The 25157-nt window shown below is 44.4% G+C and overlaps 2 protein-coding genes across 5 annotated transcripts in view; one reads left to right on the top strand and one right to left on the bottom strand.

Annotated features, from left to right (window-relative positions):
• Nucleotides 1–878: 878 nt before the first annotated feature.
• Nucleotides 879–7012, bottom strand: NKIRAS2 (NFKB inhibitor interacting Ras-like 2). 2 transcript variants are annotated; one of them, XM_008571077.1, is made up of 4 exons: nt 3824–3904; nt 2702–2809; nt 2054–2295; nt 879–1441 (listed from the first exon to the last, which is right to left on the bottom strand). In XM_008571077.1, exons 2-4 carry the CDS (start codon nt 2793–2795, stop codon nt 1202–1204), a joined length of 576 nt encoding a protein of 191 aa, XP_008569299.1. In that variant the 5' UTR covers nt 2796–2809; nt 3824–3904; the 3' UTR covers nt 879–1201. The 2 variants fall into 2 exon arrangements, with proteins under 2 accessions (XP_008569299.1, XP_008569301.1); XM_008571079.1 differs by lacking the exon at nt 3824–3904 and adding an exon at nt 6958–7012 and having other exon boundaries at nt 988–1441.
• DNAJC7 (DnaJ (Hsp40) homolog, subfamily C, member 7) overlaps nt 4286–25157 on the top strand; it is a 31089-nt gene continuing 10217 nt past the window's right edge. Inside the window, exons 1-5 of one of the 3 annotated variants that reach the window (XM_008571082.1) lie at nt 4286–4304; nt 18618–18706; nt 20103–20227; nt 20608–20721; nt 21418–21492. In XM_008571082.1, coding sequence (XP_008569304.1) covers nt 20105–20227; nt 20608–20721; nt 21418–21492 — 312 coding nt within the window. In that variant the 5' untranslated portion in view covers nt 4286–4304; nt 18618–18706; nt 20103–20104. Of the gene's footprint in view, nt 4305–6734; nt 7384–7927; nt 8005–18617; nt 18707–20102; nt 20228–20607; nt 20722–21417; nt 21493–25157 lie in introns of those variants that run through there. The other 2 variants (XM_008571080.1, XM_008571081.1) reach the window with 2 other exon arrangements.

Genomic DNA, 25157 nt, shown 5'->3' with positions numbered 1-25157 from the left:
ATTTGGTAAGCATTTGTGAGAATAAAAAGATAGCTCAGAGGCAGGGCTTGACCTTGAGGACACAGAATCTACTAGGAGAGATAAGAGTTGCTTATAAGAAACTTCAGCAGAGGGAATTTAAAACTCAGTAAAGAGGGGTGGTGGAGGAGAAAGAGATGATTCAGCAGATGGAGGAAGAAGGAGAAAAACATTTTAAGTAAATCAATGTTGATAATTTTGCCTGCGTTGAAGCTCAAGGGACTTTTGCAGGCAAGTGAGAAGGGGGCTTTATTCTGCAGTCTTCTCAGTTCCCTTGCCTCTCTCAGGGTGAGCATCTTGCATGGTGCAGATGCTTCAAGTGTTTAGACAGAGTATTTTTTCCCTCAAACTTAGACCCTTATTCTATTACTTATTCAAGTAAAAATGAACATTGTATTCTAACTTTTTGAAAATTTTGCTGTGTTAGATTTACTGAAAGTATTTTTTGAGATTTTCAAGAATGTTTATTGCCAAATATTGTTTTCATCTTATGCTCTGTTGTCAGAACGTAAGCTCCATGTTGTAATACAAGGTAAGTATGTAACGTTCCACTAGATGGACTGAGATCAATCTCTAGAGGTGACTCAGAAGGTAAGGGTTTTATTAGGATGTGTGGGAGATGTAATCACAGTAGATTTCTTGGAAGGCATGGCATGGATGTTAGGAAAGTGAAGGGAATGAAATTTGCCTTGGGGGTATATATATGTGTTTGAAATGCACATTTAAGAGGATTTTATTAGGATGTGTGGGAGATGTAATCACAGTAGATTTCTTGGAAGGCATGGCATGGATGTTAAGAAAGTGAAGGGAATGAAATTTGCCTTGGGGGTATATATATGTGTTTGAAATGCACATTTAAGTGTCCAGAGCAGATGGAAGGGACTCTGACCTGCGACTACCCCGGCTGACAGTGGAGCAGATATCATGAAAGCTGGGGAGGGGGAGAGGAATAGGGTGGGCGGGTTGAGGGGAGAAGGGGGCGCTAACCATGATTATTTGCACTTCCCAGAGTTGAGAGGGAGTAAAAGGGGCCTGGGCCTGGCCTAGTGGGGGCTCCCTGTGCTCACAGGGAAGGAGAGCTTGCTTAACCCAGCCCCCCTGCCCCCTCTTTGCTCTCAACCCATCTTCTAGAGCCCCAGATGCTAGTGTGGGGCTAGGAGGGTGAGGAAGGAAGGGCAGCTCTTCAGCCATCCAAGGAGCCGCTGCCCTTGTTCTTGCGGCTGAGGGGGAAGGCAGACTTGCTCTGGGGCTGGGTCATCTTGCTGGCAAGGTAGACGAAGGGCTCCAGGAGGGAGCGGCGGTCAGCCACTGACACCTCCCACAGCTTCACCTTCTCCGACTTGGCCCAATGCTGAGCCACGTCTGGGTCTACACGCCGCTGCTCCTGTAGGTCACACTTGTTGCCGAGGACCACAATGGTGACCTGGGAAAAAGGGACAGAGTAGAGGCCTGTGGATATACCATGGACCTCAGGAAGGGGGTGGGGCTGGCAACCACCTAGGAGCTCTATGATAGGAAAGTCTCAATAGCTGATGTCTCATCTCTTTGTGCATTAGAAACCATTGACTAGGGAAAGGAGATAATTGCTTTTTCTCCTTCCTCTGTTCAAATTCTGACCTCCATCTGGCCTTCCCTCCAGGAGTTCCACCACAAGCCCTGTATCACCCACACAAGCTCATTACTAGCAGTTAGTCTCTGGCTAAACAATGAGTGAGGACGCACTCCCAGAATGCCTGCAGCTTAGAGGGGGATTTTGCAGAACAGACAAGCCTTCACAGCTAAGAACATAGAACCGTCAGGAAGAAAGACCAGTGGGAGCTTCATGCGTTAGGTCAGGGACCCTTAAACTGAAGAGAAGCCTTTTTTGTCGAGCTGCCTCAACAGCAAGACGCCATCCCGGGGCCTCCATTCCCCTTCCAACTCCAACCTCCTGGAAGATGAGTATAAAATGGAGCCAGACCAGGCCTCCCAAAGCCAGCCCAGGGCCCACCCTCTCTCACCACTGGGATTCCCACCAGGAACTTCAGCCATGTACCTCCTTCTTGTCTTTGGATTTGTCAATCTCCTTCTTGAGTAGCTCCACACGCTGAAAGGACTCTCGGCTGTCCGTGCTATAGACCAGGACGTAGCCATCAGTGCAGGAGAAGCAGTGTCGGGGCAGCTCGGCCCCGTCTCGGAGCCCCCGAGTGTCATAGAAACGCACCTGCTCCCGCACCCCCCGGTCTGTCTCAATGGAGCCCACGTAGATGTCCTCCTGTGTCTCGATCATCTCAGAACCTGCGATGAAAGAAGAAAGCTTTTTTGAAGTGGGAGGGAGTTGGGAGTGATGAGGACATCCTAACAGTCTGACTGGCCAGAGAAAGGAAGGAATGTGGGGGCTGAGGAGAGGAGGCGACAGAATTGAGAGTCTGTCAGGACTGGAATTATTTGGGGGAACAGACGTTAATCTCATACTAATACCACGCTAAGCAAAAGTGTGACTTTGGAGCTTTCCCTATCTTGGATATTGAGTTTCCTCCCTCCAGATTTGATCAATGTTGTAGAATTGGGGGTTATGATGTAAGTTTTATTCTTTGGAATGTAAAAGCCACCAGAAGCAGCTTTTAGCCTTTGCGTGTTTTGATCAAATCCTACCTCTTATTTTCAACCTCTTCCACCATCCCCCACCCTCAACAGCACTCACCCACTACGTGGTTCCCGTATAGGAGCTGCTCCAGGATTGAAGTTTTGCCCACTGATGCCTGGCCGCACACAACCACTTTGCAGCTCTTCCCCATGCTTAGCCTTCAACCTTGAGGAACAGATGCACACTGGGTGAGGTGACAGAAGAGAGGATCAAAACAGAGGGCCGACCTCCCATAACTGACAGCCCACGTTCTGAACTGAATGTATAGCCTCAGGGATTCAGCACTGTCCCTTTTCTCATCAGTGTATACTGAACTGGTGCGTCTACGTCCGCTACTGGACAGTGAGCTGTATTTTATTCTTTGTTATTCCCAGTACCTGACCAGTATCTGGCAGAGAGCAGGTGCTCAGTAAATGCTGCCATAAAGGGAGAGGAGAGTCACTGGTTGAAAGAACTACTGGCCAGGTTCCTCTCTATGCACAGGATGTGCAGAGAACCAATCAGCATAGGGAGCTCAACCCAGCCTCCTCTCCTTAACCATGACTCTATGGAGAAATAAGCAGGAATAGTTTTTGTGTATCTGTCTTCTTATAAGCCACCTGCTCTTTGGGGAGAGCAGGCAATTAAGAAGGATAATTTGCTTTCTTATATGACTTGGAAAACAATCAATTCCCTCTAAACCCCAGTCAAATCCATGGCTAAAACGAAGAACATTGGACAAGAGAGAAGGGGGTGAGGGAATCTAAGGGAAAAAAGTCTTCGGAAAGGAGATAATTTCTGTTGCTCCTGGATTGACAGTCCCGAAAGAGGGGGCCCAGACACAGAAACCCCTTCTCTGAAGAGGCCCCAGACAGCGATCTTCCAAACACAGGCTCCCCAAGAGCTCCTGACAATGACACTCCCTGCTCCCCTCAGAGAGCAGAGATTCAGAGGTCACTCCCAAAGGGGTTCCCAAGCAGAAGTCTCTCCAGGGGAAAATCCTGACACAGACCCCCCTCCCCGTACGGTGAGCTCCGCAATGAAGGGATCCCCCAAGAGAGACTATCAGAGGGACCTCCACTACAGACTTCCTCATGAGGGGCCCCCAGAGGGAATCGGAGGCAGAGACTGGCCATCCAGAGCGGCCCAGAGCAGAGGCCGATTCCGGCGCTGGACGAGCCCCGCCTCCCAGTGCCGTACCTCCCGGGCCCCCGCAGCAGCCCAGCCGGGCCCTCGGAGGGCGCCGGGACCAGGGGAGGGGCAGCAGGGTCGCAACAACACCCCTTCCCCCGCCCCGCAGAGGTAGATATGTCGGGCCCCGCCCCCGCCGCGCTCCCGCTTCCGGCTTCCGTCCGGCAAGAAAGTTCCGGCCGCAGAGAAGGGGGCCCCGGCCGCACAGCGCCCCCCGCGCCCGGCGGGAGAATGACGGCCAGGCCCTGGCCGGTCGTGCGTGGGAGCGAGAGAGTCTAGGCTCTGTGGGCGCGGGGTCTGCCACTGTAGTACAGTAACACTTCGTCTCCTCCAGCACTTAGTCGTCAAATGTTTTCCGAGCACCTGTTTTGTGCCAGGCGTAGGGCCACGTGCTGAGAAAAAGCGGACGTGTTAGACACGGTGGCTGTGCATCAGAACTTCACGGTCTAGAGGAGCTAGACGTCTAAACCAACAATTACAGCCCAGCATGGTGAGTAACATTACAGAGGTGCTTAGGGGGTACAGCAAAGGGACATTTAACTTGAGGGCGAGGGACATCAAGAACTTCCTGGGACTTCTGGTTAAGATGGCGGAATAGACGGTCCCTAGCGTCACTGTCTCCCACAAATCAACCAATTTACAACTACAAAAAAGCAATGACAGCCAAGCTGGGGCCGCTAGAGCTCAGGCGAAGAGGAGGAGAGGCCTACCGAGAGGCAGGCCGCACGAAGGCGGGAGAAGCCACGATGAGAAAGAAAAATCTGCTCTGACGATTTGAGCCCTGGCAGCTTCCAGGCTGGAGCTGCTGAGAGCGTGGAACATGGAGCAGAAGCCGGCAAAAGCTTCAGCTATGCCCTTCAGATGAAGTTGCTTGGAGGCAGCAGGGCAGAAGAGGGCCTCGGTAGCCCCCAGGCTAGCAAGACCACTGATAGGGTTCCCATGGTCCCACATAGCAGTGAGGAGCCACAACAACTGTAAAAAAGGAGCCTCTCAGAGGCTGGTGAGTCATTGCATGGCCCATCCCATGGGAAGTGTTTGCACCATGGGAGGTGGGGGAGACGGGCCCACTGGAGGAACACTGGGGCACAGCAAGGACAGCTGATCTGCCCCCCAGTCAGCACAGGACCACTCAGAGTAGACTAGTCAGGAATATAGAATTGCATGGGGGTGCAGTTTGATGAAAAGGCTTAGGCCCAGATCAGAGTTTCTATACAACCCAGGTGTACCCACATCTCACGACCAAGAAGTACCTATAAAGCCAACCTTTAAATCCTGAGCTGCACAAAAAGCCTTTCCTAGGGAAAAAGTAGCAAAGCGGCAATTTAGCTCAACCACACAGCTCAATTACTGGTCCCCATAAGAAGTTCCCCCATTTTAGAAATAAGCAAAGGACAACAAATTAGTTCCAGCACAGAGTTTAAGTGGTGGGAACAGCAAAAAATCCAACACAGAAGTAAAAGAGAAAACAAATACCTGCAACCAGAGACAAAGTTTGGTATTAACTAGCAAAGGTCTCATTTCACCAAAGAACACCTATAATACCTAGAAGAACTGGAAGTCCCCTGGGCTACCAAGCCAGAAAGGGGGGAGGTCCAGGGACCTCAGCAATGCCTCTGGACACCCACAAGTCCTGAGGGTGGGCGACAAGGGTCTTGGCCACGCCCCCCAACATGCACAGCCAGCCCAGCAAAGACCACCAAGCTGCCCCAAGAAGCGCCCTGGGCTCTCCTGAGCCAGGTGGGTGGTGGGGGGCCTCAGGCATGGGCCAGGCCCCTTGGACACACGCAGCCAGCCCAGCAACGACCACCAAACCGCTGCAGAAAGCACCCCAGGCACTTGTGTTTTCTGTTGTTGAGGGTTGGAGGGAGAAAATGATGAGTTCAATTTAAATGTTAAGTCTCAGGAATTTGTGAAATATCCAAGAGATATCCGGTAGAGTGTTGGATACACAGGTCTGGAACTTGGAAGGTGTAGGTTGGAGATAATCAAGAGTCGAGAGTTATCAAGACGAAGTTAAAGCTGGCAATAAATGAGTTGGCTTGTATATAAAGGCACACAGTGGGAAGACAAAGACAGATTAGCTCCTGCATTAGACCGTAGACTGTGAGCCACTGGCAGGCAAGGCAGGTGGTTTGTGAGTTTTGTGCCCTCCCAACCTAGCACAGAATAGTCATTTTGGTAAGGGCTATTCGATGATTGGCTGGATGAGTGACCTCTCCCTTCCAACCCACTGAGCCTCTCCTATCTTTCCCTACCCAGTGGTCCCTATGGTTTCAGTTCCCTAAGCATTGCGATAGGCAGGGACCACGCAAACAGGGTAAGGACATTGGCACACACTGTCTTCATGGAGAAAGGCGGTGGATCCCTTTTAAATTCCTTTGCCCCCTTCTTTTTAAAATTCCCCATAGCTTTATTTTATGTTTTGGTGACTGGCTTGTGGGGGCAGACGAACCCCTTGACCTTGGTGTTTTAATGCCACACTCTAACCAACTGAGCTAACGGCCAGCCCCCCCCATCTTTAAATTAGAACCTCAAACTCCCCCAATTTAACCTCAGAAGGCCCCAATTTAATTCAACTCCACCAGTATTATTGGTTTGGCTGAGGAAAGTACAACAAAGATGATTTAACTGTGTCCTCGCCCTCTGTGAGTTCCCAATCCAGACTTGGCAAGACAAGCGTGCTGAGTAAGGGGTTTATATGAGTGGCGGGAGTACTCGGGACACCAGCCGCAGGGACCTCACCCTGTGAGCAGCCTTGTGAACTCCAGGGCAGGGTCTGGGGCGCCATGTCATGTCAGCCTCATTAGGCTTAATGCTAGGATGGCACGCCCAGGTGGCTGACATGAAAGCAGCCTTATAAAAGGGTCAGCGTCGTTAGGGGGATGAACCAGTTGGTGCTAGGAGATCCGGGGTGGATGAAAGGCGCGGGGTGAAGACGCCCTGCGTTCCCCTGGCTTGGTTGGGCAGGGCTTCCAGGGAACCGATGAAAGCCGGGGGAACTGGTCTCAAAGTGTCTCTTCCAGCCTTTCTCGGGAGGAAACTGTGGACACTATCCAAGTTCGGGAAGGTAGCAGTGGGGGACCTTTCCCTCCAGAGTCTTGGGTCACCCGGACCCAACCAACCCAGACTTCCTTGAGTCTTACCCGAGACTCTCTAGGAGTGGAAGTTGCTATGGCAGCGAGGCTCCAGGAATACTGAAGAAAGCCAAGGCCTAGAGAGAGAGGCGACACCTTCCTGTACCCCTCCTTCCTACACACGGGGAAAGTGGCGCCTCCTACGCACAGGAACCGCCCCTGGGCCCCCGCCTCCGTGCGGAGACCACCGTGGACCTCCGGGGGCGGGAGGCCGCTCTGGCCCCAAGCGGAGCCTCACGCTGGTAGACGGGCTCGAGGAAGCCCCTCTGGGCTCAGCACTACTGAGCAGCTCTATGCTCTAGCCGGAAGTGCTCCTCTCCGCCTGCCTCCCATTCGGCTCTCTGGTCCCGGCGGTAAGATGGCGGCTGCCGCTGAGTGCGATGTAGTAATGGCGGCGACCGAGCCAGAGCTGCCCGGCGACGAGGAAGCAAAGAGGTAACCGGGTGACAGGGTTGTGGAGGGAGCGATCTTCAGCTCCGTGGGTCAGGGAAACCCGTCCCTGCCATGATGCAGCCCTCAGCTGTTGAAGCGATGCTCCGCCCCCCGTGACCCCCCCCGCCCCCGCGTCTGAGATCGAGTCCGGATGAACCCTCTGAGGGGCGCTCTCGGGGGTCGGTCTTCCCCTTCAGCTTACGCCTGCGGGGTAACTGAGGCACAGCCTTTTTCTTCAGCTGAGAAGAAGGTCGTCCGTGTGTAGAGGCCAGGTCCATGAGGGGGACCTCAGAGGTCTTTTGCTGGGTGGGGGAGGCGGCGGCGGGCGACTGTGACGACTTCCTAACATCGCCTCCGACGCCTGCCTTCTCTCGTTGACTTCTGTGCATTGCGGTCTCTCAGCACTTTACGTCTCCCAAGCCTTTGCTCCCCTCACCCCCTCTTCCCCAACAACTGTATTCCACTAGGGACCACTAGTCTGGGTTCAAGGCGGTCGCTGGTCTCTATTACTGACTTGATCGTCCCCTGGTTACCCCAGAAGTCGAAGATGATAGAGAAAAAAGGAAGATTGAGGGCTCGTCTCGTGCTCTTCCCGTCATCCTCTTTTACCCCTCTTCTTCCTGGGTGAGATCCTTATTCCTCTTAGGACTGATCTTTAAGCAGCGGGGACGAGGGCGACCTCTTGAGCGCTGTTGGCATTGCTGGGCAGCCGCGGTGGCTCTAGACTGCCAGCCCGGGCTAGCCAAGGGAGCTGCTGAGTGAGAGGTTTTGAGAACATTCTGGATTCTGGAAACAGCTAAGGCAGGTTATTAGAAGTGGGGTTGGAACTCAGTTGTGGGTAGCTCTACCTGTTCTGATCCTAAAGCAGAATTGACTGAGTGGTTCTGGAAGTTTGGAACCCTTCCCTTATCAGCCGCAGATTAATTTGAGCCTTTGTTATGCTACAGTGCACTCGGTCTCCTCACACATTTCATATTTTTATAACAAGCCCGGTATGTCTTCAGTCTGCATATTTTGAGGTGGTGATGTAGAACTACTTCATGATAGCTGAAGTCAGGATTCTGAGATTTTTACTGTTCAAGTTAGAAACATAAAAGGTAATCGTTGAGGTGCATTGAACAGTTATCAAGCTTAAAGGTAGTTACCACAGCTAGTGTCTCAAGTTCCCGACCTGTTGGGGGCTGAGAGGCTTGACAAAGTAGGGTGGATCCCTAGGATGTCATAGAAAGGTGTATACTAGAGTCCAGTCTCTCTCTCTTCCTAGTTTAGAGTTTTCATGTCATTAAAGTTAAGCATCATCAACTCATAAACATCATCACGGAACTGTAAAATGGGAAACAAAACTCCCAACATAGTCGAGCTTAAATTAATTGTAAGCATTTATATCACTTGTATTTGGAAACCCATATGTAATTTAAAAAACTCATCCTGCTTAGTGTAAATCTCTGATGTAGGTTATGTCCCTAATTTGGGTTTCACTTCAGAGCCCCCTATCTAAAGTAAATCCTTTTCCTTAAAAAATTGCAAACTTAGAGGATATTCTATCATAAAATTGTCATAAATGAACCTGAAGATATATCAAACATAAAACAGGTAATGCTGTAGTGGACCCCATCACACAAAACCTACAGTATTTGGTAGCGGTGTACCAGAATGAGAGAGGGTGTTTACTTATGTTAACTGCCCTTAGTTCATGGAATTTAAGATGTCATTGATTGTAAAATGCACAATTGTGTTATCTACCACTAAGAAAATATAACTGTAAATTAAAGAAAAAATGCATTCTTACCAAACAGACTTATATGTTATATATATTTACATAGAGCTCTTTTAGACATAATAAGCCATAAATGTTTATTATTTACCACTTCTGTGCACAAGTCAAAGGGAAAATAGGTGAAGTAAGCAAAAAAATCAGTTTGACCTTCTGTCTTATAAGACATCATTAGAAGGGTAAACATTAGGATCGGTTAGTATGAAAAAGCCTTCCAGTGCTGAAGATGGAGTGGAGATTTAGAACCTTTGGAGGGAGGTTGTTTTACATTTTTCATGTTTCTTGGAATCCTGTGTAGCCATAGCAGAGGGCATGATAGGGACATCCCCTTACAAATGCCCTTCTATTGTTTGGCTTGGTGAGAGTCATTTGGCCAGGTTCCTGTCTCTCTTGTTACAGTCCTACGACCAGTTCACTTAGGGACACAAGAGTTGATGAGTCTCTTGGGTTGTTTTTGTGAGGTCCAGCAAGGAGTACCTTCTGCCTTACATCTTGGCTCAAGTGCGTGCTGCTGCTGCTAAATTGTCACAGTCCCACGGGACAAAATGGAAGGTGCTTTCAAGACACTGGACCTTATGGTTGTAGCATTTTAAATGGCTAGGTTCTATTTCCTTAGCTTTAGTGTCTCTAGAGAGAAAAGAAATGGACTAATTTTGCCTGTCACTTTGACACAAAGTTCTGTTTCCCCCATAGCAGCTAAGAGGTTAAAATAAAAAATGTATTAGTTGGCATTCCAAAATAGATCAGGGTTCTGTGCATGAAGATTGTTTATTTCTCTTTGCCTACCAGAACAAATAAAGCTACTTAGGAGCCAGTGGGTTAAATATCAGAGGTTTTGCATTTCAGGTAGCTGAAGGCCTTAGGTTTTCCTGGGAGGTTGCTAGTCACTTCACTTAATATGTGAATACCTGTGTTGAGTTAAGCCTCTCTGGTCTTATCTTGGGCTGGGGAACAGTTTGGTGTCTGTGTATGTATTCTTTTTGTTGTTGTTGTTTGTTTGTTTTGAAAGATGACCAGTGAGGGAATCTTAACCCTTGTCTTGGTGTTGTCAGCACCACGCTCAGCCAGTGAGCGAACCGGCCATCCCTGTATAGGATCCGAACCAATGGCCTTGGTGTTATCAGCACCGCACTCTCCCGAGTGAGCCACGGGCCAGGCCTGTAGGTATTCTTTATTATGGTAAAGTTGAGGGATTTCAAGTTGTTCATCAAAGAGGAAACACTTCTGTGTGTCAGTTACTGGACAGTGAGGTCTCAAAAGAATCAAGGGAGCTATAAACTTAGGAGCGAAGACATCCTTACCAGATTCCTTGAAATCATAATCTTACTTTGTATCTGTTTTCCTGATGGACACGAGCAAGAGCAATTCTTATTGGCCCTTTCTTAACACCTATGTATCCTAAACACTTTGTGGATTAGGATTTTGCCTTTTATTTCTCTTTCCATATTGTTGGAAGGAACTGACCTCTGAATTCATAACCCAGGGTTTGCTGTAGTTGCTGTTTGTTTCCTGTAGCTTCTTAGGGTGTGTTGGAGTTCGTGGCCTTACTTAACTGAAGAGCTTATGAGGATGCCTCTCCTTTCTTCCTTACCCTGTCTTAAATTCTTAAGAATTTGTCCCCCTCTCTTCCTCTTGAAGTTCCAGGGCAGCACATTTCAGTAAACCTGCAAGGTGAGTGGGAATTTGTCTTTGACCTTGAACCCAAATCAGTGAGAAACATTTCATGTTCTTTTTGGTATACAGGACTTTAAGTGTGAGATGATTCATGCTTAAGGAAGGGATACACCTAGGAATACAGGATCCTGAATACCAGCAAGTTAATTGAACCCTACTAACAAATGGCAAAATAGTTAAATAATCATAACAAGAGCAAAGAGTACAGAGGAGGATCTCTTTTCCTTATTGCTTTAGTTCAGATCCACATATTAACCAGTGCCAAGGAAACTAAGCAAGTTTGAAAAAAATGTTGGACCAAATGAGTGGCAGTTGCTCTAGTGTCTAGTCCATTCCCAACCACCAAAACTCTGATTGGCTTAAAGCCCAGCCTTATTGTACATTCCAGCCAATCAGGGATTAGGTTGGTCATCGAAGCCAGTATTTTAAAAGTTTTTAAAAGCTGAGTACTGGGCACTTGCCTTTGCTTTCCTTCTCTAGGACTTTAGAAGATTGGAGAACAGCAGTCAGAGGCTGCCCAGGTGCCTTGTGGCCTGATTAAAAGTCCCTCTGAGAGACCATTTCTCCCTTACATCACTGATGTTTGGTTCCCTTTCTCCAGTGCTGAGTGATGTGGAAGTTACTTAGAGGTCGTTCCAGGTATTCTTTTAAACTGTGAATTTCAGCAGTAAGAACAGGATTCAGAGTGCAGTTATTCCAGTAGGCTATTCGTGTTATTGGAGTAACAATTTTTTTCTTCCCCCAACCAGATCAAAATGGTAGTTCCTGTGTTCTACCCCACCATGGGCAGGAGTATAAATGGTTGAGGTTTTTAAGAACGGTAATATGAGGAGGAATATATGACTTTCAAGGTCTGATTCTGAGACCTAACATTCTGTTGGCATGTAACTTACAGTTTGTGTGGGGAGGCCAGATTGTCAGATGAGCAATGTTAACCATCTCTTCTGATTCAAATATTACTCTCTTGTTCTTGGAGTTTCTGTCCTGAGAGTTCTTCCTTGGGCAGTTTAACTCTAAGATAGTTAACCACCTGTTAAACTAAGGCACCAAGAGAACTTTGAGAAGCAAAATACTAATTGACAATCCAGACTTCCCACTCTGGCTCCCATCTCCACCCCCACCCCCCAAAACCCTCAGGAAGCAACCTTTTTGTTAATCGTAGCTCCTCAGTTCTAGATTTTTGATAAGTGCTGGTGTCTCCATGAGGGAGTTGTCACAGAATGGGGAACCAAAGGATGGAAAGTGGTGGGTTTGGGAATATGTTATGAAAACAGGCTTCTGGCTAATGCTGGAAAGACTTGTGTCCTCAGAGCGGCTTTAGAGAAGCATGTTTCTCAGAGTAGCTTTATGGTTGGGTCTCTTCTCCCCTGGCGTAAATGAAGGTTAGGTAGATGCCATGGGTTGTGACACTTCTCATTTAAGGAACTAGCATAAATTTAAAGTTCAGCATTGGGGCAGCTATTTCTGTGTGAATATCCTTCTGCCTTGCAGTCATGGAATTTCTGTAAGGATTGGATTAGCTGCTTGCTTGCTTGCTTTTTTCCCCCCACTGATTAGGACACAGCCAACTCCAGCATGTGGCCTGGTGTCCTTCCCTGCCTGAGCAGTAGAGAGTGCTACTGCCTTGTGTAGACTTGATCTGTAATTCCTCTTGGTATATCTTGGGTCTATTCTGGCTCTGCCCCTGTTGAGGTTTCCCCTTGAATGTCCAGAGAACAGGTTGAACTAGTGTGTTAAGGAATTTTTCATCTTTGTGTTCTACCTTCCCTTTTTGTTGCGGGGAGGTGCGAGGGGTTATTTTAATTGTGCTTTAAAGTGTATAGGAAATTTGGTAAAGAAAGCTTGGTAGTAGGTAGCTTTGCTAACAGGTAGCAGTTGGACAGAGCCCACATCTGTTTTCTCTGGATGATTATGAAGCACCCAGCATATAGTAACTTGCAAGCACTCAAATGTTATGTTCCAGGTTATATATGGCTTTCACTTACTTGTGTGAAACTCAGATTGACATTTCACACCTAGATTAGTAGAAGATTTTTTAAAAAGGTGAAGAAATGGGATGACTTGCTTTTGGTAAGGTGGAATGGAAGTTAGCCTCCTGGGTTCCTTTTACCTTATTCGTTTATGAAGGTCAGAGAAAGTACAACATGAAACAGGCCCTGTGACATGCCATTGGGGACAAGAGGTCTCGAACTGTGGGAAGAGGGAAGGAATTTCTATGCTGAGACTGGCCAAGAGCCCATAAATTCTGAAGGATGGAGGACTTTTCTAGATCAACGGCTAACTAGTAAATTTGGCTGAATAAAAGAAATGGGGCACAATAATCATTGAGCAAGGTGACATTTTGGAAGTAGCAAATATAATAAGGAATGCATAAAGGATATTTGATTCATTGGCAGTATAGTACAGTCAGTCCTCCATGTCTGTGGGTTCTGCATCCGTATATTCAACCAACCACAGATCAAAAATATCTGGGGAAAAAAATTGCGTCTGTACCAAGCATGTACAGTTTTTCTTGTCATTGTTCCCTAAGCAATACAGTGTAACAAATATTTACGTAGCATGTACATTATATTAGGTATTGTACTTACTCTAGAGATGATTTAAAGTATACAGGAGGATGTGCATAGGTTATATGAAAATACTACACTATTTTATATCGGGGATGTGCATATGCGGATTTTGGTATCCCAGAGAGGTTGTGGAACCAATCCCCTACGTATACTGAGGGACAACTGCATTATTAATAGCCTGAGGGAAAAGAAAAGTATCTTTTCTAAGGTTCATTCTGCCAATAAAATATTCCACCAAATCCCTGCCTAAATATTCCTCTGCCGTAACAAAAGAAATCATGTTGTTCTCGGTTGTGATTTTAGCAAAACTGAATTTTTCTTCCCCTTCAGGAATAGCAGAATATATCAAGAAAATGCAGAAACAAAAACCCATTCAGGCTGCTGCATCTATTTGATTTAAGCTATTATTGATGCTATTGAAAGAGCTTAACTTCAGTAAAAATATTATTCTAGCCAAATACTTGAAATAAAAGCAATGTGATATGGTTTTTTGTCATATAGAAATTTAATCAGTATTTATTAGGTTACAGATGTTACAGAATAGAAAAACTATGCTAGTCTTTATTCTTCATGGGATGGGATGGGATAAATCTTAAAATGATATTGTACAAATAATGAAGAATCTCATCCCTCTTTTAGTAATCTGCAAATGTGCGATACATCAAGCAATTCCAGAGAGAACCCAGCCATGTTAAGGACATTTTTAAAACTACCCCTCTCCCAAAAAACAAACAAAAAACCCCTGCCACCCAGTGAATCCTGCATTAGCAGAAGCTGACTAGTGTTTCTGAATAACTCTTTAATTGCTAAAAGATAGACTAGTGGCATAAGGCAGAGATCTTGCATAAGTGATCAACTTGGAAATATTTAGAGAGAAAGTGGAAATTTTTATAGGGCACCTAATTTGGAGCATGTTACAATGTCAACTATGGCATTTTAATGTGTTTTTAATTTAGTTGAGCTGCAAATGTGCAGAGTTGGCTGATGATCATAAGCCCAAGTTGTCTGATTTGATCATATGATGCTGAGCCCTGCTAAGACCTGTGTGACACCAAATGATTCCCTTGGCAGTGTTTGTTGGAGTAGTTAGCATCAGCAATGAATGAATGCTGAATTGGGAGAGAGAGAATGTAACTGCATGATCAGAGGATATACAGATTTTAACACATGTGCAGTATAGAAGAGCAGGTTTTCAAAGCTGCAGTTTTCTAACTGGTGAGGTTATTTCTGAAAAACAAATGTATTTTAAATAGCAAATCAGACCAAGAGTGGGAAGTCAGAGGGAAGGCCAAGTCCTCCAATATTGATCCTGTTGTGGGAGATCCAGAGAAGACAGATTTTCTTGAGAACCTTCTAGTAGTTGTTTTCACAAGAATTTGTTGCTGGTGCTTAAAGTGAAAGGTCTGGATTGGTGGAGGTAGTGTTATTCCTAGCATCTCTTGGTGAATCAGAGCTGTGAAGCTTATTCTGCTTAGCGTTGACCCAAAGATTCTATGGGGAACTGGATAAATTCATTTTAGTATAAAGACCTTGACACTAACAGGATCTAGTGGAAAAAATAGGCCTCTAGGAGTTAGGAAACCTGTGCAGCCACCTTGGGTGCCTTACTAGCTCTTCCTCTGTTGAGGACCCGTGAAATTATCTACTGCAGAAGGCTATTTTTAAAAATCTTCCTTAGAAACACTTTGAAGCTCTGAAAAAGCACTTAAGATGTATTGTAACTGTTAATAGTGCCATTAAGTCAGTTATAGCCCAGTCTTTATTTTGCTGTGGTATTATATTTCAGGGTTTAGTCTGAATTTAATTTTGTAGCCACAGAAAATAGTCTGTAGTTTAATTTAGTCCCTTGGGATTCCTTTCCTTTTTTTTTTTTTTAGTTGGTCCAGGTAAACCCAATTAATGCTAATTCTTCCTTTCTTGCTATTGATGTGTTTCAGTAGGTACAGTTGTAGCCTCACTTGTTTATCAAATGAATTGACCCCAGCAGTGAGTGGAGTGACAGATGCCAACACCAGATTGCCTTCAATTCCAGTGTTAACCAGCTCTTCTTTTCCAGTACCGTGCCTTTGACATCTCATCTTTCAGTCCCTTTGCTGTAAGGGCAACTTGAACAAGCTTCAGCCCTTTATTAGACTCCTAGGGCAGGACTTGAATGTATTTGACCCTGGAATTGTTCCTGATGAGCCTTGTTCAGTTCTTGCTGCTGCCATGCTGTATTCCAAAGATCCACTCCTTCCTCGGCTGGTCTCGCAGGGTCAGGCCCATTGGTTAAAGCTTGTTATGGATTTGGTGGGGAGGTTCAAAATGAACGAGGGACTCCACTTTGGGCACTGGACCTGGAGGCAAAAAATAAGCATTCAGTCTAAAAGCACTAAGTGCCTATTGTTTAGGCAGCTGTTAATCAGCCATGTTTCTATGAAAATAAGTCCTATTCATGAGGCAGTTGTGTGGGAATAGCTAATTCTGGCCTGATGCTGTGCAGTGTGAGGTTAAAAACATGGTAACTTGTCACAACACAATTCTTCTTGTTCTTTTTTCTGTGGGCTGACTCCACATTACTTGCTTTGTTTGCTCTAGAATGGAATCTACTCACCATTTACTAAAATGAAATGTGTTTCTTGGGGGAGGCAAAGTCCAGTTCACTAGGTCTTGCATCTTGAAGAGAAAGGAGCCCTGCTCCCTGTATGACTAATTGTTAGGAATGTCATTTAGCTTATTTAATTCCAAATTTCTGTTCTGGGGTTGAATTTTATATGCTGGGGCTCCTTTGTGTTTTAGTTTTTAAAAGTTCATATTTATTTTTCATGCCTTATTCCCAGAAGTACATATTAATTTTTAAAGTATTTAGCAATAGCTGGAAATGAGCATTAGAAAGTTTAGCACAGTAGAAAGTATACAGGCTTCGGAATCTGATAAGTGTGGGTCTCATCCTGACCTCAGGCAAGTTATTTAACCTCCAGACTTTAATTTCCTCTCTTGAAAAATGGGAATAATGAAACTCACCTGACTAATTGTTTAGAGAGGATAATATATGGAAGGTATCTGGCCTCAGTTATTATTAATCATCTTCAAGAGAAATAATTCTTTGCATTTTTACTAGAAGCCAATGCTGAACTCACCTCCTTGGGAGTAGTGTTTCAGGAAAGAAGGGGTACCTTTCAGTAGCTCTATAGATTGTTTCCCTTTTGACTAACAAGCTTTATACTGCTGACACAATGTCTATCCAAGTCACTAGGTGCCTTTGGTTTTTCTGAAGGATTTGTTTATTCTTAGCCACTAGCTGACTAAAGAGGAAGTTAGATCTTCTAAGATACAGTTTGGGCCTAAGGTCTACTTTGGAATTTACTATGACGGTTTTCACAGCAGTTTAACTCAACTTCTGTTAAATCCAGTTTGGGGGAAGCCCTTTCTTCAAATCTCTTGACATGTCTGCTCTTAAAGGATAAGCGCCTCATAGTTTTTATGGTTCCTTGCTTAATTTAGAGTTACAGGATTGTATGCACGTACAGGAAGACTTCAGTTGGTCCTTTAAGTCTTGCAGGGGATTCTTCTTGAGAACTTTTAACAGCAGATGGTCTCTTTACAGCATTGTGACAGTTGGTATAATAAAATTACTCAAGCACATTTACATCCATCACAGTTCAAATCTTTCAACATTTATAGGTCATTTCCATTTTCCTTCTCATTTTTTCTAGCAGCCTTTTCATGTTAGTAGGACTTGCCAGGACAGTGATAGGGAAGAATGGAAAGGAAGGATTGCCTCAATAAAAGGAGGGCAGCTTTGCCAATTTATAGTTTAAAATACACAAGTAAATAAATCACAAATCTCTGTAATGCCAACGTCCCTAGAATCAAGCTGCCGTAAACTCCCATATCGTTGCCAAGGTTAAGAACCACGACTTTTGTCTCTACTTCAGGCAACCTTGAACTAGGTTCTTTTGTGTGTATATATAGGACAGGAAAAGAAACAATGATTCTTCTTTATAACAAAAATACTCAGATATTTAGTTATGTTGCAGTAATTATTTCAATAAAGAATTAGCTTAATCATGCAGGTTGGGCAGTAGGATGATTTTGGCTATCTTTGATAGAGGTTGCTAGTTCTCTTTAAACACTGCTGGTCATGTCTGATTTGATTCTAGTTACTTGTCAGGAATATACTTCCTAATTATATAACATCGCTCCTTTAGGAAAGTACAATTTGTCTAGTGGCACAATTTCCAAAAAATAGATCTTGGGAGGGCCGGCCCGTGGCTCACTCGGGAGAGTGTGGTGCTGATAACACCAAGGCCACGGGTTCGGATCCCATATAGGGACGGCCGGTTAGCTCACTTGGGAGAACGTGGTGCTGACAACACCAAGTCAAGGGTTAAGATCCCCTTACTGGTCATTTTTTAAATTTAAAAAAAAAAAAAAAGATCTTGGGGTAGGGGAAAAAATTCTAATATAACCTGCTTGCTGAATATACAAGGTGCTGGAGGGATGGTAAAGGGGGCAATAAGTAGCCACATAGAATTGATGGATGGGCAGAGAGAACACCAGTAGATGGTTACCCCTTACCGCATGGCACTGGCAGCCTGTACTTCATATTACGCTGTCATCCAGTCTCTGCTGTCACTCCACTCTGTCCTCCATCCTAGGCACCAATGTACCGTGCTTTTAACTCCTTTGCCACCTGCTTTTGCTCTGCTTGTCCTTCCAGCGACAAATGCATGAACCACTTTTCAGGAGACTAAATCACTAAAATTCTTATAAGAATGTGAGCCATTTCACATTGAGAAATCACTTGCCCCTGAATGGAATTACCCATAGCTCATTTACCTGTAAGTCTGCAGAAGCAGCAGCAGTTGTGACACAGTGGAAATGAAATAGGTATGAAAATTCAGTTGCTGTGAGGGACTGTCTCAATTTGCCTGTCCTATGAGAAGATGACTACAGGCAGGAATAGCGAAATTAGGCAGGCAAAATGAGAGAGGTTTCTTTATTTAGTTTGAATGTATCTAAGAGACAAAAAATAGCATCTGAAGAACTTGGATTCTTTCCTTAGCACCTCCTTTTGGTCCATCACCCTATTGAACAAATGTATAAATTCCTTTAAGTATCACACTAACTTTCAGCTCATTGTGCTAGGGGCTCTAAACCAAAGATAGCTGCCATGAGATTACAGAGGTTATTCCCAAGCATAGTAACATGCTTCTCTCTCTCTCTTTTCTTTTCAGGGAAGCAGAGTCTTTCAAGGAACAAGGAAATGCATACTATGCCAAGAAAGATTACAATGAAGCTTATAACTATTATACAAAAGCCATAGGTAAGAAGACCTGGTACTTACACTAGAAAATACTCATTTGCCAAATACAGCAAATCCTTGAACAACAGGGTGTTTGAACATGGGTCCACTCACACATGGATTTTTTTTCAATAAGTATATTGGAAAATTTTTGGCAAATTATGTCATGAATACCTGACATCCCTAACCAAATAGTTAAGTAGACACGTAACAGTAGGCTATTAGCAGTTAAGTACTTAACTCCTTAGTCACCACTTAAGTAAAAGGGCTCAGGGCATGCGTGCAGTGCAGTGCAGCTGAGACTCGGGAAAGGACACAACATACCTAAGTAGCAAAGTAGTTAAGTTTTGGGGGAGTCAAAAGTTAAAAGCAAGGGCCGACCCCGTGGCGCACTCAGGAGAGTGTGGCGCTGGGAGCGCAGCGACGCTCCCGCGGCGGCTTCGGATCCTATATAGGACTGGCCGGTGCGCTCACTGGCTGAGCGCGGTGCGGGCAAGACCAAGCCAAGGGTTGCGATCCCCTTGCCGGTCACGAAAAAGACAAAAAAAAAAGTTAAAAGCAGATTTTCAACTGTGCAGGAGGTTGGCACCCCAATCCCCATATTATTCAAGTGTCAGTAGCTCTTCTCGGGACTGGCCAGTTAGTTCAGTTGTAGAGTGTGGTGTTATAACACCAGGGTCAAGGGTTCGGATCCCAGTACCCGCCAACCACCAGAAAAAAATAAAAATAAAAATAAAAGTAAATGAATAAAACTCTTCTCTAAGAAATAGCCTTTTGCTTAGTGGATTGATAATTCATTTCTGTGTGAACTCCTTCAGGCTCAATGATCTTATAAGGGATAACTTTTCTAGCTGGAGTGGGCAATTCTTTTGGCAAATTAAAAGCAAGCAATTCCAGAAATACTAAACGTTATGGTAAAAAGGGTGAAAAGATACCCATCTAAATATATCTCAGTCATTACCAATTCATTTACTATCTTAGAAAATGGCCTTTGTAGATAAAATCAAGTCTTAGTTATCTCCGTGCTTAGTTCGCCAGCATATTTTAATTCCTTGTCAGCATCCTTCTCACCTAACTTGCTTAGTCTCCCCACCCCAACTCAACAAACGTAAATTCATTTTAATATCTCATACAAACCATAGTTTATTGAGATGATAAATAGCCTGCCCCTCCCCCCTAAAAGATAATCAGTGCACTTTAAAGCCATAACTTATTTTCCTTTAAAATTGTTTGTACCATTGCTGCTGTTCATTTGCACAGGTAGTCAGAAATTTGGCTGTGGTCTTCTAAAGAGAGTGTGTTAATATTCTTATAGTGTTATTCCCTTGACGTAGTTCTGAGGGAAATGGGAGATGCCCCATAAGTTTTCAAAGAAGTGATCTGTTCTTTATTTTACATTCTTCTATCTCTTCTGTAGATATGTGTCCTAAAAATGCTAGCTATTATGGTAATCGAGCTGCCACACTGATGATGCTTGGAAGGTTCCGGGAAGCTCTTGGAGATGCACAGCAGTCAGTGAGGTTGGATGACACTTTTGTTCGGGTATGTAATGGGGCCTTTTGGGGAAGGCTTAGTTGCTACAGTTGAGTTCCTCTAGCCCAGGGTTTCTCAATCTTGACACTATTGATATTTTGGGCCAGATAATTCTTTGTCGTGGGAGGGCTATCCTGCACATCGTAGAAGGGTTAGCAGCTTTTCTGACCTTTAACCACTACGTATCAGTAGCAACCCCTCTCTCCACTTGTGACAACCAAAAATGTCTCCTAACATTGCTAAATGTTCCCTGGAGGGCAAATTGCCCTGGTTGAGAACCACTGTTCTAGCCGTTTCATCCCCTGTTGGTTTCATGTGAGTGTTTATTGCTGCTGTTGATTTCTTTCTGCTTGACCAGTCATGCTTTTCTCTCCTTACGTTTCTTCTAGGGACATCTACGAGAAGGCAAGTGCCACCTCTCTCTAGGGAATGCCATGGCAGCATGTCGCAGTTTCCAGAGAGCCCTAGAACTGGATCACAAAAATGCTCAGGCACAACAGGAGGTATGGGTCTGATCCTGTTTGTATCAAAAGAGGCAGTGTGGTATATTTGGTAGGAATAATGATTTGAAAGTCAGAACTGAGATCTAGTCCCACTTCTGTCATCAACCACACCTGGGTGACTTTTAAAAAAATCTATGAAAATTGGAGGGTTTCTGAGATGGCAAGGAAAAGAGGCAGATGCTTCAGGGAACTGATTTGAGTGAGTTTGAAGAATTTAGGGGGGATGGCTGGTTAACTGAGTTGGCTAGAGTGCAGTGTTATAACACCAGAGTCAAGAGTTTGGATCCCCATACCAGCCAGCAACCAAAAAAAAATTTAAGTGAATTCAAATCATTACCAAATTGGTAGCAACTAAAACATAATTTGGTTCCATCTGCCCATATATGCAATTTGCCACTGGATATGTTGTAAGATTCTCAAAACTTCTGCTCAGTCCCTGGCAATGCATTGCCTTTATTTTATGTATTTCAAGGTATGACTCTTGTGTTTCTAACTTGAAGTTCAAACTGAGAGTGAAGTTTGGGTCTTAGCCTTTCTGTTAAGGAGTCTTGGCTTCATCTTCATCAGTTTGATTTGTGAAAAGTCTGTTGTTGTGATTTTCTTGAAATAACAAATTAATCAAGGCCTTGTTGATTTTTGTGATTATTGAATCTACAACTTCATGAAAATTTTTCCATGTCTGGTTTTCCGGTATAGTTCAAGAATGCTAATGCAGTAATGGAGTATGAGAAAATAGCAGAAATGGATTTTGAGAAGCGGGATTTTCGGAAGGTAAAGTACAATATGAGAACATTTCATCTACCTTTTCTTACAAAGTGCCTATATGTGTGTACGTGCATGATAATTAAGAGGAGTAGTATGGTGCAAAATATCTAGAACAGTAAATTATCATTTAAATTGGGTTTTTGACATTTTCTTTTCTTTTTTTTTTTTTCCTTTTTGTCTTTTTTACTGACTGGTAACGGGATCGCAACCCTCGGTGTTGCGCCCACACCGCGCTCAGCCAGTGAGTGGGAACCTGTCTCCACATGGGATCCGAACCCTCGGCGGGAGTGCCGCCGCGCTCCCAAGCAGCGCACTCTCCAGTGCGCCACCGGGCCAGCCCGACCTTTTATTTTCTTTCTTTTTTTTTTTTTTTTTTTTGACTGGTAAGGGGATTGCAACCCTTGGCTCAGTGTCGTCCGCACCATGCTAAGCCAGTGAGCGCACCGGCTATCCCTATATGGGATCCAAACCCGTGGCCTCAGTGCTATCAGCACCACACTCTCCTGAGTGAGCCACGTGGCCAGCCCTTATTTTTTTTATCTCTTACAAGTTTTTAATTTTTTGTTAAGGTACTTACTTTCTTAGTTACATTTAGCTTTATAATAAATAGCAGAATGAGTTTGTTACTTGAGTTTGTGTTGTTGATGCAAGGTAGAGGCCTAAAAGTGTGCTGATTAATAGAGGAAAAGCCACTTAGAATTGAATACTGGGTTTGGATAATCCGTTTTTATTTGAATAATGAGAGCTGGCTTTAACTCCTGTTTTATGTGAACTGAGAGCAATAAGTCAAAAATAGAAGCCCATTTTACATTTTTGAATAATTGGTCATCACCACCTTTTTGACATTAGACTGTCCTTAGATATTAGACTGTATGATATTTCTTGAAAATGTATATGTCAAATGGGTTGACAAATCTGAAACATGGGAAAGGTATAAAAGTTCTAGATATCTTTCTAGCTCTTGTAGTTGTTATGCCTGATCCGTATAATTCCTAACTCCCTTCCTTAGACGGTACTTTGAAATAGTTTACACTAGAGTTTCAAAAGGGGAGGTGGATGGCCCCCCAAAAGGTTAAATACCACTGATCAGGAGAGATTTTCAGGATTACTTGAAATAAATTCACGAGTACTATCCAGGGAAGGGAGTTGTTGCTTCACATGTGGGAATTTGCTTGGTATTTGCTGTAGCAGGTACTTAATAAATGTTAATAATTAAGAAACATTCTCAACTCAAACGCTGTGAATGTCTTTTATCTTGATAAAAGGATATAATTAAGAAACATTCTCAACTCAAACGCTGTGAATGTCTTTTATCTGGTAGCAAATATATCTGATTAGCTTATGCGGAGTCCTAGCATTAACTTATTAGCATCACTCTTCTGTCCATTGGTTTTAATAACCACAGTGTCTTTGTAGTGTGATTCATAAGTTTGTTTTGTTTGGTTTTTGTGTGTGCGTTTGGAAAGCAATTCTGCCTATTGTCACCTTTTCTGAGGTTTACATAGTCAAAAGCTTTGTCTCAAAAGGCGGTCTTTTGGATTTCTTTTCTCTCTTACCCACTCTGGAGGCAGAATCCTGAGTTTGTGACAGAATCCTCTGTTTGTAACATATCCCCCCCCCCCCGTAGCTCATGGTGATGTCACAAATGAAGAATTATGATCCTGGCAAGGGAAACAGATGAACTTCGAAGAAACAAAGATCTTCTTTGCCTGCAGCTGTCCCTAATCATGGGGAGATGGGGGGTGGGAAGTGAAGCACTGAGCCTTCTAACTGATGCGCGCCACAACAAGCAGAAGTAGCTCTGCACAGAAACGTCCTTGTGAAGGCAACAGGGCGTGGCTGCTGAAGTCATGACTGGTTTCTCACCCCCCTCATTCTTTTTCCATTTGAGGAAAAAAAGTTTAGCACTACAACTCTACCTACATAATAGCTAAGTCTGCACATTGTCTTTAGGACTTCCAGGATAGTAACCCATGCTATTGAAGGAGAGGCACTCCTGTCACTGCTATGTTGACAGCACAGAAAGTCTCAGTGGGATAGTTCATGGTGTTAAACCACTTGCGCATATCTTTTTTTATGTGGGTATTACAAAAAGTTCATGGAAAAATAGAATTGAAAGATAATATGAATCTTTCCATGAACTTTTTGAAGAATTTAGGGGGGATGGCTGGTTAACTGAGTTGGCTAGAGTGCAGTGTTATAACACCAGAGTCACATGTATTTATTTTTAATTGACACATCATAATTATACATATTTATGGGGAAGTGTGATGTGTACTTGTATACATTGTGTAATGATCAAATCATGGTAATTAGCACACTCATCACCTTCTTTGTTGTGAGAACATTCAAAATCCTCTCCTAGCTATTTGAAATGTATAATTCATGATTGTTAGCTATAGTCCATATTTTTTAATTTCAATTTTTTTTTTTTTTTTTATTCCTTTTTGTCTTTTTACTGACCGGTAACGGGATCGCAACCCTCGGTGTCGCGCCTGTACCAGGGACCAGCAACGGGATCGCAACCCTTGGTGTTGCGCCCACACCGTGCTCAGCCAGTGAGCGGGAACCAGTCTCCACATGGGATCTGAACCCTCGGCGGGAGTGCCGCCGTGCTCCCAAGCGGCGCGCTCTCCAGTGCGCCACCCGGCCGGCCCATTAATTTCAATTTTTGAATAGGTGCTGTTCATGGTTCAAAAGCTAGAAAGTATGAAAAAATATTCAGTGATGAGTATCCCCTCAAACTTGTCCTCTGTCTACCCAGTTCTCACCCCCACTAAGGTAACCACTGTTCTGTGTCTTCTATTTCCTTCTATAGTTTTGTAGAAATATGTAGAATCTATAAAGTATAGATTCTTAATTTTCCTCTTTTTTAGCATGAAAGATAGGATTCAGTGCACAGTTCTGCACTCCTTTTTTTGCTGACCAGATCTTGGAAATCTTTCCCTATCAGTACATGGAGAGCTTCTTCATTCTGTTTTATAACTACATGTTATTCCTTATATGAATGTCTGTTATTTAACCAGTCTTCTGTTGATGTACTTTGAGTTATTTCTGCTTGTAAGTTCTTAGACTTTACCTCTTCCTGATCCCCATGGCCAGATTCTTAGAAGGAATGGATGTCCCGTAACTCCAGATTTGTCCTTTGAGTTAATTATTCTTGAGAAAGTTATGATTCAGCAAGGATCTCCCAGGAATAGCGGCTAAACCAAAAATGAAAGCTTAGAGAACAAACTTCTGAAAAGAGAAAAGAGAGGTATGTGGAGACCCCCTAGGAGGCTGAAAGAGGGAACTAATCTCAACCTTGTTATGTGCGTGTGAGATACTTACTAATGGTTTGTATAGCAGCATGCTAGGAATAATAATCTGATGTAGTTTATATAGAACCGTTTAAAATGGTATATTTCTGTATTAAAAATATAGGTGGATGGGGCCGGCCCGGTGGCGCACTGGATGGTGCGCCGCTTGGGAAGTGCGGCGGCACTCCCGTCCAAGGGTTCGGATCCCACATACAGACCGGCTCCCGCTCACTGGCTGAGCGAGGCGCGGGAGCAACACCGAGGCTTGCGATCCCGTTGCCGGTCCCCGGTCCGGTACGGGGGCAACACTGAGGGTTGCGATCCGTTGCCGGACACGGAAAAAAGACAAAAAAAAAAAAAAAAAAAAAAAAA

Source organism: Galeopterus variegatus, unplaced genomic scaffold (assembly GCF_000696425.1).
Source record: "Galeopterus variegatus unplaced genomic scaffold, G_variegatus-3.0.2 Scaffold658, whole genome shotgun sequence".
Classification (NCBI taxonomy): Eukaryota; Metazoa; Chordata; class Mammalia; order Dermoptera; family Cynocephalidae; genus Galeopterus; species Galeopterus variegatus.
This window is presented reverse-complemented; position numbering and strand designations above follow the sequence as displayed.